The following is a 12,545-nucleotide window of genomic DNA, read 5'->3' as shown; positions in this document are numbered from 1 at the left end:
TGGCTCTGAGACTGGGGAAAGGTTAAAGCCCATTTTAACATCATAGATATGCAATGCAGAAGTCAAAACCTTCTTGAGTAAACAAACAGGACAAACTACAGCCTTTCAGATGTTACTGTGTCACAACTCCCATCAGGTTTGTTGTGTGTTTTCCGGGCTGTATGGCCATGTTCCAGAAACATTCTCTCCTGACGTTTCGCCCACATCTATGGCAGGATGTGGGCGAAACGTCAGGAGAGAATGCTTCTGGAACAGGACAATACAGCCCGGAAAGCACACAACAACCCTGTGATTCCGGCCATGAAAGCCTTCGACACCTCCAATTAGTTTTTGTGATGATGCCTAATGATGAGGAAGAAAATGGCAATGGAACTTAATTGGGGGTGTTGTTGTCACTCACGTATCTCCTTCTTCTGAGACGAAGGCGAAGGTCTCCAGCAGCTGCTGTCTGAGGCGTTCTCCTTCTTCTTCTTCTGCCTCCTCCTCCTCCTCCTCTTTGGGGACCTCCTCCAGGGCCGCCAAGGCCTCGACTAAAGAAGCAGAGCCGTAGCTGGAGTCCAGCCTCTCGTCGGCTTCGGTGGGAGCCTCCTTGCCCGGTGAGGGCCCGCGGGGAGCCGGGGAAAGGGGCTGGCTCTGGCCCTGGTCCTCGCCCAGCGGGCCCTGCAAGGAGCGCAGCGAGCCCAGGCCCGAGTCGCACTGCCCATCCTCCAGCGAGGAGCAGGAGCCCGCCGCCCGCGCCTCCCTCTCGCCCCTCGACGACGCCATAGCGGCGGGGAAGGCGCTCAGAGGAGGAAAGGCCCGGGGAAGGAGGCAGGAAGGCGCCGCATGCCCAGGTCGAGAAGGAACCGCCGGAGCAGCAGGTCCTCCGAACCGGAGACAGCAGGCCCCGCCCAGGTCGCACCAAGCCCCGCCTCTCCCCGAGGGAAGGCCCGCCGGCGCCCTCTTGCGGCCAGATAGAGGTAGTGTTGAAAACAATGCATGTTTGCTAAAAAAAAAAAAAACAAGCATACAGCAGAGTCTCACTTATCCAAGCCTCTGGATTATCTAAGCCATTTTTGTAGTCAATGTTTTCAATATATCGTGATATTTTGGTGCTAAATTCGTAAATACAGTAATTACAACATAACATTACTGCGTATTGAACTACTTTTTCTGTCAAATTTGTTGTATAATATGATGTTTTGGTGCTTAATTTGTAAAATCATAACCTAATTTAATGTTTAATAGGCTTTTCCTTAATCCCTCCTTATTATCCAAAATATTCGCTTATCCAAGCTTCTGCCGGCACGTTTAGCTTGGATAAGTGAGACTCTACTGTATTTATTTATTTACTAGCTTGGGTATATAAATAAATATGCTAGTTTTTTTTTTATTTCCTAGCTTGGGTACCAGGAGCCCCGGTGACGAAGTGTGTTAAAGCACTGAGCTGCTGAACTTGCAGACCAAAAGGTCCCAGGTTCAAATCCCGAGAGCAGAGTGTAAGTAAGTAAGTAAACTTTTATTACGGTCAATGACCAGCTCGTAACAGGGGTACCCAGTTCTGTATATCCATGTCAGACTTCGTTAATAATAATAAAATGATAATAAAAAATGTAAAAACCATTATAAAATTGAATTAGGTAAAGGTTTTCCCCTGACATTAAGTCCAGTCATGTCTGACTCTGGGGGCTGGTGCTCATCTCCATTTCTAAGCGGAAGAGCCGGCGTTGTCCGTAGAGACACCTCCAAGGTCATGTGGCCAGCATGACTGCATGGAGCGCCGTTTTGAATTATTTACCAATTTAAAATCTAGGCTAAAGACCCATACAAGTAACTATTGAAGCCCAACTAATCCCACAGGATCCTCTGGGGCAGTCTCAAGGGAGGGAGTGTGTTAAAGCACTGAGCTGTTGAACTTGCAGACCGAAAGGTCCCAGGTTCAAACCCCGGGAGCGGAGTGAGCGCCCGCTGTTAGCTCCAGCTTCTGCCAACCTAGCAGTTCGAAAACATACCAATGTGAGTAGATCAATAGGTTCTGCTCCTGCAGGAAGGTAACTGCACTCCATGCAGTCATGCCGGCCACATGACCTTGGAGGTGTCTACGAACAATGCCAGCTCTTCGGCTTAGAAATGGAGATGAACACTAACCCCCAGAGTCAGGCATGACTGGACTTAACATCAGGGGAAACCTTTACCTTTACCTTAGTTTGGGTACCCTGCGGTTATTTGAAAAGAGCTTTGTTTGTTTTTGGATATTTGGTCACGTCAGTTTGGTTTATATGTTTCGTTATGCCTTTGAAAAAACTCGGTCTTTGCTTTTGTTTTTTTATGAATGCTCACATTAGAAAATGCATAAGGATGTGGGTGAACTTCAATTCCCAAAAATCTTGGGTCAGTTCTCCCCAAACTCCCCCAGTATTCACAGTTGGTCATGTTGGGTCTGTGTGCCAAGTTTGGTCAAGATCCGTCATCTGCTGGCAGGCCTGTATCGGGGGGGGGGGGGTGGTTAGCGGTTCAACCCCCCTCCCCCAATTTTGCCCTCCAGGCACTATCTCAAGCAGATATTGACAGGCCTGGAGCCAGGAAGGGGGGGGGGGGTTAGGGGTTCAACCCCCCCCCCCCCCACACACACACACATTTTCAAAAAAAAATTTCTGGCTACAGCCCTGTCTGCTGGGTTCGGTGTTCTCTGGGTAAGGGTGAACTACAACTCCCAGATTCCCAGAGCAATCACCCCAAAGTCCACCATTTGGCAGTATTGGGTCTGTGTGACAAGTTTGGTCCTGGTCCATCATTGGTGGGGTTCAGAGGGCTCACAGAATACAGCTGAACTATAATACCCAGAGATAAAGGTCAATCACCTCCCAAGTCCACCAGGGTTCTCCGTTGGCCATGTTGAATGTGTGTTCCAAGTTTGGTGCAGATCTGTCATCAGATGGGTTTAGTGCTCTCTGAATATGGGTGAACTATAACTCCTGGATGTCAAGGTCAATCACCTCCAAACCCCACCAGTATGCAAAGTTGGTCCTGTTGGGTCTGAGTGCCAAGTTAGTTCCAGGTCCATCGTTGCTGGGGTTCAGAGTGCTCTTAGATTGCAAATGAATATATATCCCAGTTCCTACAACTCCTATAAATCATGGTGACTTCTCCCCATACCTCTCTCGCTAGTATGTTCACTTGCTGATCAAATCCTCAGTTTTCTGCGTGCCATAGGAAAGGGTAGGAAAGGGTTAAGGGAGAAGCAGTGAGTGGGGTCATGCAAATAGAGAGGGAAAGGAATACTGGTATGTGCTCGCTGTAACCTGCAATGTCCTGGGAAGGAGTGATTTGGTGGCTCCACAGCACTGGGAACTATAGCCTGTTTGTGGGGGCTAATAGCTGTCTGTGTGAGTGGATACCTCTGCCACATACACACATACACATTTTTAACTTTTATTATGTGTATAGACTAGCTTGGGTACCTGGCAGTACCCGGGTTATTTGAAAAAGGCATTGTTTATTTTGGGGTGTTAAGTAATATAATTTAGTTTAATTGATAACACTATTTATTAGAAAAAGGCAGTCTTTGATTTTGCTTTTTATGAATGCTCCCATTAGAAAATACATAACAATGTGGATGGACTACAATTCCCAGAATCATGGCTCAATTCTCCCCACCCCACTGTCAGTAGTTGGGTTCAGTGGTCTCTGGGTAAAGTGAACTACAACTCCCATGTACCAAGGATAATCACCCCCAACACCCCCCGCCCTGTATGCACAGTTGGTCATGCTGGGTCTGTGTGCCAAGTTAGTTCCAGGTCCATCGTTGGTGGGGTTCAGAGTGCTCTTAGATTGCAGTTGGACTATATATCCCAGTCCCTACGACTCCTATAAATCGTATGTTCAGTTGCTGTGTGCCATAGAAAAGAATAGGAAAAGGTTAAGGGAGAAGCAGTGGGCAGGGTCATGCAAATTCCACAGCAACGGGGAGAGAAAGGGACAGTGGGATGTGGCTCGCTGTAATGCCCAAAATATAGCAATTCTTCAGAAGTGTTTCTTTTCTTCAGAATCTTCAATTCTTCAGAAGTGTATCCAAAAACATCTACTCTCCCATAAAATATCTTGTTTCTATATCATGCTCTCAAGAGACAAAAAATTATGTAGACTTTGTTAAAAATAACATATCTTGGGTTGTTGTATGTCTTTCGGGCTGTGTGGCCATATTCCAGAAGTATTCTCTCCTGACATTTCGCCCACATCTATGGCAGGCATCCTCAGAGGTTGTGAGGTATGGATGCCTGCCATAGATGTGGGCGAAATGTCAGGAGAGAATACTTCTGGAACATGGCCACACAGCCCGAAAGACATACAACAACCCCTGTGATCTCGGCCATGAAAGCCTTCAACAACATATAACATATCTTGTTTGCTCAAAACCTTCATATATTCAGCATACAGGTATATGACTTGTCAACCCAGGGTTTTTTTCCAAACTTTGCTTCCGCTCATAGGGGAAATCTGATTTCATGGGGAGAGATGGACTAAATCAGTTCACAGAATATATTGATTTCCCTTTTTATCTCACCTTTTCCCCAATATAGGGAATCAAGACAGTTAACAATAAATATAAAACAATATATATGCAATCAGCTCTCTGTATTCCACAGATTCAACCATCCATGGCTTGACAAAATTTTAAAATCCAAAAGAAAATTTTGATTTTGCTGTTTTATATAAGGGTTATTGTTTTACTATCTTATGTAAATAATGGGACTTGATCATCCATGGATTTTGGTATCCATGGGAATCTTGGAACCAAATCCTATCAGACATCAAGATCCCACTGTAACTAATCCCCCCTCCCCAATTTCTGCCAGAAGTACATATTTGGTTCAGCTAACAGGTTCTTAGTTGCCCATTCAGAGCTAAGCCAAGCCAATATATATTGCATTAAAATAGAGATAATATTGAAAACAATGCATGTTTGCTAAAAAAAAACAAAAACAACTAGCATATCTCAAGCCTATTGTGAAGGTAACAGATAAGAAAAGAAGCAACCGGGAAACCTAAGTACTATGACATATGATTGTTGTTCTTTCTTATCGTAAAGTTTCAATGCATTAACTCATACATCCTGGCTCCAATATATGACTGGAATAAATCCTGCTGAGAATGCAACTTCAGCCCATATTATGCATTTCCAAGAAAAAGAAATCTGAACATAACTTGAGGTGACTCAGTTATGTGGGGTCATACTCACTGCTACTTCTGGAGAAAACACTCATTGCTGCTGCCAAAAGTGACCACATAATTTCTTCAGGGCTGTATTTCCAATTGTTATTTTCTCAGTGGTTTACTGATGAACAGATTATGAAATGTGCCTGTTGTGTCAGCTCCACTGGCTGCCAGTCTGCTACCAAGCACAATTCAAAGTGCTGATTTCTATATATATATAATGGTAATGGAATTCCGGCACCGAGCAAAACAACAAAACTAAACACGCCACAACCTAGCAATTTCACCACACAATACAACATCCACGCCTTATGGTTGAAACAACAAAAAATCACATCACGCACCTCCACATGGACAGAACCCACAACGCACCATCGGGAGCCATGCCAGGAGGGAAAAAGAAGCCTCATGGCCCACCGGCAAGAGGAAAGGCAGGCAATGGGAAAAAGCTGTCCCCTGGGTCCTAGCGCCCGCCCATCATCCGAATTATTTATCTCCACTATACTCTCCCTTATCCAACCTTCTACAATATCCAACCCATTTTAATACTCAATATTTTAAATATATGCTATGAACCATGACAATCAACACAATCTAACTCCTAATATTTTAACAAGCTTAAAATCACAACACCAAATAAAAAACAACACTCTTAAAACAGGGGAATGCCAGACACTAAACAATCAGGGCCAACTAACACCTCCCACGATTTGCCATGCAGGACACAATCCAAGCACTCCCAACAGATGGCCACCCAACCTCTCAATAATAATAATAATAATAATAATAATAACAACAACAACAACAACAACAACATCATACAATCCTAAGGTTTGCAGAGACCCCTAAGAATCATCCAGCAAAACTTCCTTCTACCACACAGGAGGACACAATCCAAACACTCCTGACAGATGATAAATACACACAAATGTCTATACTAGACAATGTCGAAGAGATAAGCAAACACCATAAAGGTTCAAAACATAAAAAGAGATGTGACATGTAAGGGCCACAGAAATAGTCAGGCCTCTCTGAGTATAGAGCTATCTTCTTTCTATGTGAAAAAGATAAGCAAATACTATAAAGATTCAAAACATAAAATGCACTATGTTATTTAGAGCATCATGTACAAACATTATTACCGGAGAGTTAACAACAATAATGAAAATAATAAGTACAGTCAACTGTTGTAATTCACAGTAGTATCTTCCAGATTGTAATGTTTAAAGGAAACTGTAATTATCAAGGCTTAAATGTGGACTAAAGTCAAAACATATCAAGTAGTTTCCACTATTTAAACAGTTTCTGAAGACTCCAATTGGATTTGGCAACCCTTACAGTTTCCTTTAAACATTACAGTCTGGAAGATGATGATAACAAAGATAATAATCATGATGATAACAGCAACAATAATAATAATAATCATAGAACTATACAATCCAATAATTTGGAGACACCCCTAACGGCCATCCACCCCAACCCTTTCTATTATGCACCAAGACACAATCTAAACATTCACAACACTTGGACAACGTATGCATACTATACAATACTACACAGCGACAAAGACCCCCTCTACTCTCACCACTTTCACATTACACAAACAACCAAATACATACTAAACATAAAGACAACCATACAACAGACATCAATACCACCACTAACTCAAATTTCTCACCAACACCACCAGACAACGCCACAGCAACGCGTGGCCGGGCACAGCTACTTAGCCTATAAAACCCTAAACGGTTCCAGTGCATCTTACCTGTCATCTCCCTTTATGAACCAGTTAGAACATTAAGATTGCCCAGGAAGGTCCTTCTCTCAGTCCTGTTGGCTTTGCAGGTGTGATTTGTGGGGACAAGAGACAGGGCCTTCTCGGTGGTGGCCCCCCTCCCTCCTGGTGCTCAGGAAACAGCTTAAAACTTGGCTGTACAGGCAGGCATTTAATGTATGATAGCAATATGCAAGCAACTACAGGAAACCACAGGATCAATGCAATGTTTAAGTGCCTTAATGTTTAATGTTTTAATGTTTTATGGTATGTTTGATGATTTATATAGTTCTAATGAGCTAACTTATGGTTATATGTGGTTGCTTTTAGACTTGTTTTTTTATATGAATGTGAGGCATCAAATCTTTGCCATTTACTATGTTGTGAACTGCTTTGAGTTCCCCTAGGGGTGAGAAAAGTGGTATATAAATGAAACAAACAAATAAATAAATAATTTTATACTAACCTAGCAAAAAATTAAAACCAGGATAATAATAAAATATTCCAATTGACAACATACGGTTCTTAATTATACACCAAATTTTAAAAATATATCACAAAAAGTAGATATGACATTTTTTACCTAGGGAAGAAGCAAATTACTTTATGTGAGCATTAAAATGTTTCTCTCTTCCAATAACCTTGTAAATGACCAATTAATTAAAATACTGAGCTGTTTTTTTATCCTGACTAAATCAACTATCTTTAATGGAAAACTAACTTGATGCTAGAATTCGAAAACATTATTTTTGGGCTGCAAATAATCATCATGCTGGCTGGGGGATTCTGGGAGCTGTAATTCAAAAAGTAACTTTTTATATACTCTTCTTGATTATAGTGACAGAAAACTGCCATTCCCAAGAAGCTATTGAACAGCTTCAATTTGTTCAGCATCACTGCATCCAAATAAGCAGCCTCTTCCAAAAGAATACGATTTTATTCTATCTTTAAAACTTTCAGATGTTTCAAAATACATTTTCTAACTTATAAAAGATAGACGTGACATACTTGTTTCTTTTTCCATGTACACATAGTACATTTTGAATAAAAGATTTGCTGAAACATATGGATAAGAGCCTATCTCTGATCTTTCCATGTTATTTTTGCCTCTGGTACCAAATCTTTTGTTAAAGAAGTGAACACATCTACAGTATTTTACTCACTGAACTATACCTGAACTATGCTTTTTTGAGTCTCAACAGCCCTTGTGCTGCAAACAGAAAGCCAATGTCTGCTGGAACAGTTCCTGCAATTTCAATAACTTTAAATTAAAATAACTATGGGAAAAGGCCATGGCTTAGTAATAGAGCGCTAACTAACATGAAGATCACGAGAACCTTTCACATACTTCTTCGCCTGTTCTGAAAATGCACCAGATGCCCTCTGATCTTTGAAGCTAAGCAAAGTCAGTTTTGGTTAGTATTTAGATCGGAGACCACCCATCAGCTACCTGTATTTCTGAGGAAGAAATTGGCAAAACACATCTAAGAATTCGTTGGCTAAGGAAACCTTCAAAATTAATGGGGCCACCATTAATTAATAGGTGGCTTGAGGATGTTCTAAGATCCTTTGTGTTGGTGAAATGCCACAGCCCATCAGCAGATGGAGCTCCATGCTAGGACAAGAGCACAGAAAAGAAAAAGCAGAAATGCCTTTAATTTTGACACTGCAGGTCCGGAGGGTATGGGGGGGCGGGGATTTTCTCCACAAAAAAGAATTCTGCCCCTCCTCATAAAATTTTAATTCAGTCTTGAGAATTCCTACATTACAGAATGAGACACTGAAAATCCTGTCCATCTAGAACTTTTCCATTTGGCTTCTTTGCACACCCCTTTTCTTCAGATGACTAAACTGTATATCAAAATGCTGAACTAAAATTTTAAATTAGTGCAATTCTATAAATTTGAAGATTCAAGGAATATTTAATTGGCGGGGATTATTTGGCTCCCCTGGAACTACATCTCTGGGTGTCTGGCTCATATATACTTCCATCAGAGTTTTGAAAATCCTCCAACCTGGAGCTGTAGTGAACCATGGTATAGTAGTTTGAGTCTTGGAACAGGACACTGGAAGATTTGAATCTTCACTCAGCAAAGGAAGCCTACTGATTCATCTTGGGCAAATCACACTCCCAGGCAAAGGAAGGCAAGGACAAAGCCACTCTGAACCATTTTTGTCAAGAAAATCATTTGATTGGGTCATCTTAGGATCACCATAAATCAGAAATCACCTGAAGGCACACCACAAGTCCAAACAATATTTCCTGGGCTCTATTTGTTCATAGTAGTACAGGGATGGGAATCCTGTAGCTGTCCAGATGTTGCCTTCTGAGCCCTGCTACATGCACAATGGAGGGCAAAAGACATTTAGTATTAATGCCAAATTTTTTCTTTAAAAAATTCTATGTTTGCAAATCCATTGCAACTTGTACCCCTTGGTTCACTTCTGACACAAGAAATAAATCTCCCATTATAAATAAACCCTCACAATGACTATACTGGTTAGGATATTTGGGAGTTACAATCCCAAGACACATGGATGGTTGCATGCCACCTATAAACTGTAACACTGAAGTTGCCAGTTCTTGTCTGTACAGAGGGACGTACGCATGTTCATCACCAATAAGATAGTAACAATCAAGCAAAGTGTTCCCATAGGTCCTTTGTGACATCTCAGAAAGTGTGAGGCATAGCTCTTACAACATCTGTAGCAGTAGCATATGAGCTGAAAGATGTGTGTTGCCCATGTTATCCTCACAACCTTTTGACTGTGTAGTGTTTCCTTGGCATCAACCTATAAATGCATTGGCAGAGGACCCCAAAGCGCATCTTATGGCGCAGTGTGCTCAGACTCTTGCAGCCAAAACATCCTACAAAGCAAAGAAGAATCAGATACTGAAGAATCAGATACTGGAAGGAGAAAACTCACCATTCTATGACACTAAGCCACAGGCTTGTATTTTGCTGCCACCTGTCCCTTATCTTTCCCTGCCATTCTCATAAATTCCCTGTGGCTTTTTCCTCACTGCAATGCATGGCAATCAATCAAGTTGGCCTACAAATGACTGTTCTTAGGCACTTTACTCCACACACCCGAGGACATAGACTTAGTCTATAAAAACTTGTGCTGTCAACTTCTTTAACTAAGTCTCTGAGGTGTGACAAAATCCCTTTCCACCAGGGTAAATTCAAAATATTGGGTCTGGACTTTTATTCCCAACAAAGGCTTGGAAAATAAAAAGAAACAAGAAAATCTAGCTCTGGGCAGAGGAACTGCTTTAGTGAAGGCAAGCAGGAAGGGAGGCATACCCATCTGCTTCCTGAAAGAATAAAGAGATGAGAAGGAATTAGAAGCTGTGAAGACGGAACGATGCTTTCCCCTAGAGGTGGAGAAGGGACGGCGCTAAGTACGGGCTCCAAAACTCAACAGCACGCCAAGGCGCCATGAATAAGTGATGAGCTGTGCAGGGTTACCCAGGTAACCAGCTGTTCCCTGGCACTGATGCCATTTAAAGGGCTTTCGGCATCAGTGTTTTTATCCTCCAGGATGTTGCTTCTGTGCTGACCACATTGGCAGGTGTGTGCATACAGTAGTCCCATGGGGAGGTAGAAGGAGGTCGTGTGCTTGAAAGAATCTCATTCCCCAGATCTGCCTTTTGGGAACTCAGAGTTTGTATTCTATTTTATTTGCAGCTCGGCTATAGTGTCTTAGTCATGAACGTTATTCTGGTTGGGTTAGCACGCTTATTTTTTATTCAGCTCTCTACTGGGGATTGAGGTACTGTAAGGTCTTCATTCTCCCACATGAATTTATAGATGCAATAACAGCCTCAGAAAGTCCTTCACAGTGTTTTACTGGCGCCACCCGTGTGGGAGATGGTGACTAGGGACAGGGGCTTTTTAGCTGACAAAATCACTTACTTGAAATCTCTTTCTAAGAAGACTTCCCAGGTATGCCATCTGAGACTTTTTCAGCTCGAAAAAGATCTAGGAAAATAGCAGTTACATTGGCTTGCTACCCCATTTGTGAGAAGGCAGCTAAAGGTTCCTTTATATTTTGTAGTATTTGCATTTATATATAAATATATAAGTGTAGCACTGAAGGAGCTGAAGCACAGTTTAAATCCTATAATAGCCAGTCTATTCAGGTGTTCCTACATCAGATTTTCAGGAGCCTGGTCAAAAGTATTTTGTTAATGGTAGTAAAGAGCAATATGGCATTTCCTTCTCAGTCCACCTATAGAAGTCAACTAGTCTGGCAGCTGAATTTTACTTCATCACTGGCGATAGGCTGTTGCTTTCCACCAAAGCCCCTCAGTCCACATAGAGAAACTGGATTGGCAGTTTAATCTTCCTTCAACAGTGTTGAAGAATTAGGATCCTCCACTACCTGGAGTTTAGGAGACACAGCCAATGGATAGTTGCTAGTACTGCCTGACAGGATTGTTTGGCCAAGGCCATTGCCTCTCTCTCTCTAATGGTAGGATCTGTCTTAATCTCTATGGAGCTAGCCGGTGCCCCAAGAAGCTTATAGAATTCAAATAAAACTCCCCATGTCTCTTCCTGTGTATTTGATTCAAACTGCAGTTTCTCTTTACAGACAGTAGATACATGGATTATATCCTTCTTCGCTCAGAAGGGGAGATGGATCTCTTTCTTGTTGGTTGCATAGATTCCCTGTTATGACATTAGCAGATGAAACAGGTGACAGTCAGGTGCTTGCACAAAATTTTGTGGCCGGGAGGAAGTGACAGTGACAAAATGAGGTTGTTCTGTTGTACTGATGGTGCAGTGTCAATCTGGGCAAACGATTGGGCTAAAATGGACCCAATCCAGCTATCCAGAGTGCTGAAAAGCCACAGGATACTCTACTAAAAATGGGGCAAAGTCGGATTAAAGCAAGAAAAGCAAGAATACTCACTGGAAAATCCCAGTGCATCATGGAGACAACCAGCAATACATTTGAGGTCCCTTTTTATAATTCTCCCTTGCTGGAAGTAAGAACTATTGTAATGGAACCAGCAGTGTCTCTTTAAAATATGCTTTTTCCTATAGTTTGGGCCAATAATGTATATCACATAGGAACACATAAACATTCCTTTACACTAGGTGCGCTCTTACACAGGACTCTAGCCAGTTATATTAGGCTGGTTGCCATCAACAAAAGCTCAAGATGCAATTATATTATGAGTGGCTGTTTGCACAATGACACAACAAATAGCTTCTGACAGGCAAATATAGCTCAGCAACAATGGTTAAGATGCACCTATTAAAGTAGGTAGTGGAGCATATTGTCATGTAGCGGAGCATATTGTCATGTATGAGATTGTTACTAAGGAAACCATTCAACAAATCCAATATAAAATCTATTTTGTATGATAGCACTTAGACACATAAAGATGAGAAGGATAATAGCATTTATTTCCAATGTAGTGTTGCTTTTGAATCCATTCTTGCTGATGTCCATCTCATGTAATTAATTTCAACATATTGCTACATTTTTATTATGTGTTTTAGCTGTTTTGTAGCATGCCTCAAACCACAAGGAGAGGCGCATAAGAAATAGTTATTACTACTAC

At 41.9% G+C, this 12,545-nt stretch overlaps 1 protein-coding gene across 1 annotated transcript in view; it reads right to left on the bottom strand.

The window, feature by feature from the left end:
- The window catches only part of nfkbie (NFKB inhibitor epsilon), a 33,496-nt gene extending 32,583 nt beyond the window's left edge, over positions 1-913 (bottom strand). Inside the window, exon 1 of the mRNA XM_008125081.3 lies at positions 401-913. Coding sequence (XP_008123288.2) covers positions 401-765 — 365 coding nt within the window. The 5' untranslated portion in view covers positions 766-913. The remainder of the gene's footprint in view (positions 1-400) is intronic.
- Between the last annotated feature and the right edge of the window lie 11,632 nt (positions 914-12,545).

The sequence above is a fragment of the Anolis carolinensis genome, chromosome 1, assembly GCF_035594765.1.
Source record: "Anolis carolinensis isolate JA03-04 chromosome 1, rAnoCar3.1.pri, whole genome shotgun sequence".
NCBI lineage: Eukaryota > Metazoa > Chordata > Lepidosauria > Squamata > Dactyloidae > Anolis > Anolis carolinensis.
The sequence above is the reverse complement of the archived record's forward strand: the minus strand, read 5'-3'. Positions and strand labels throughout refer to the sequence as shown.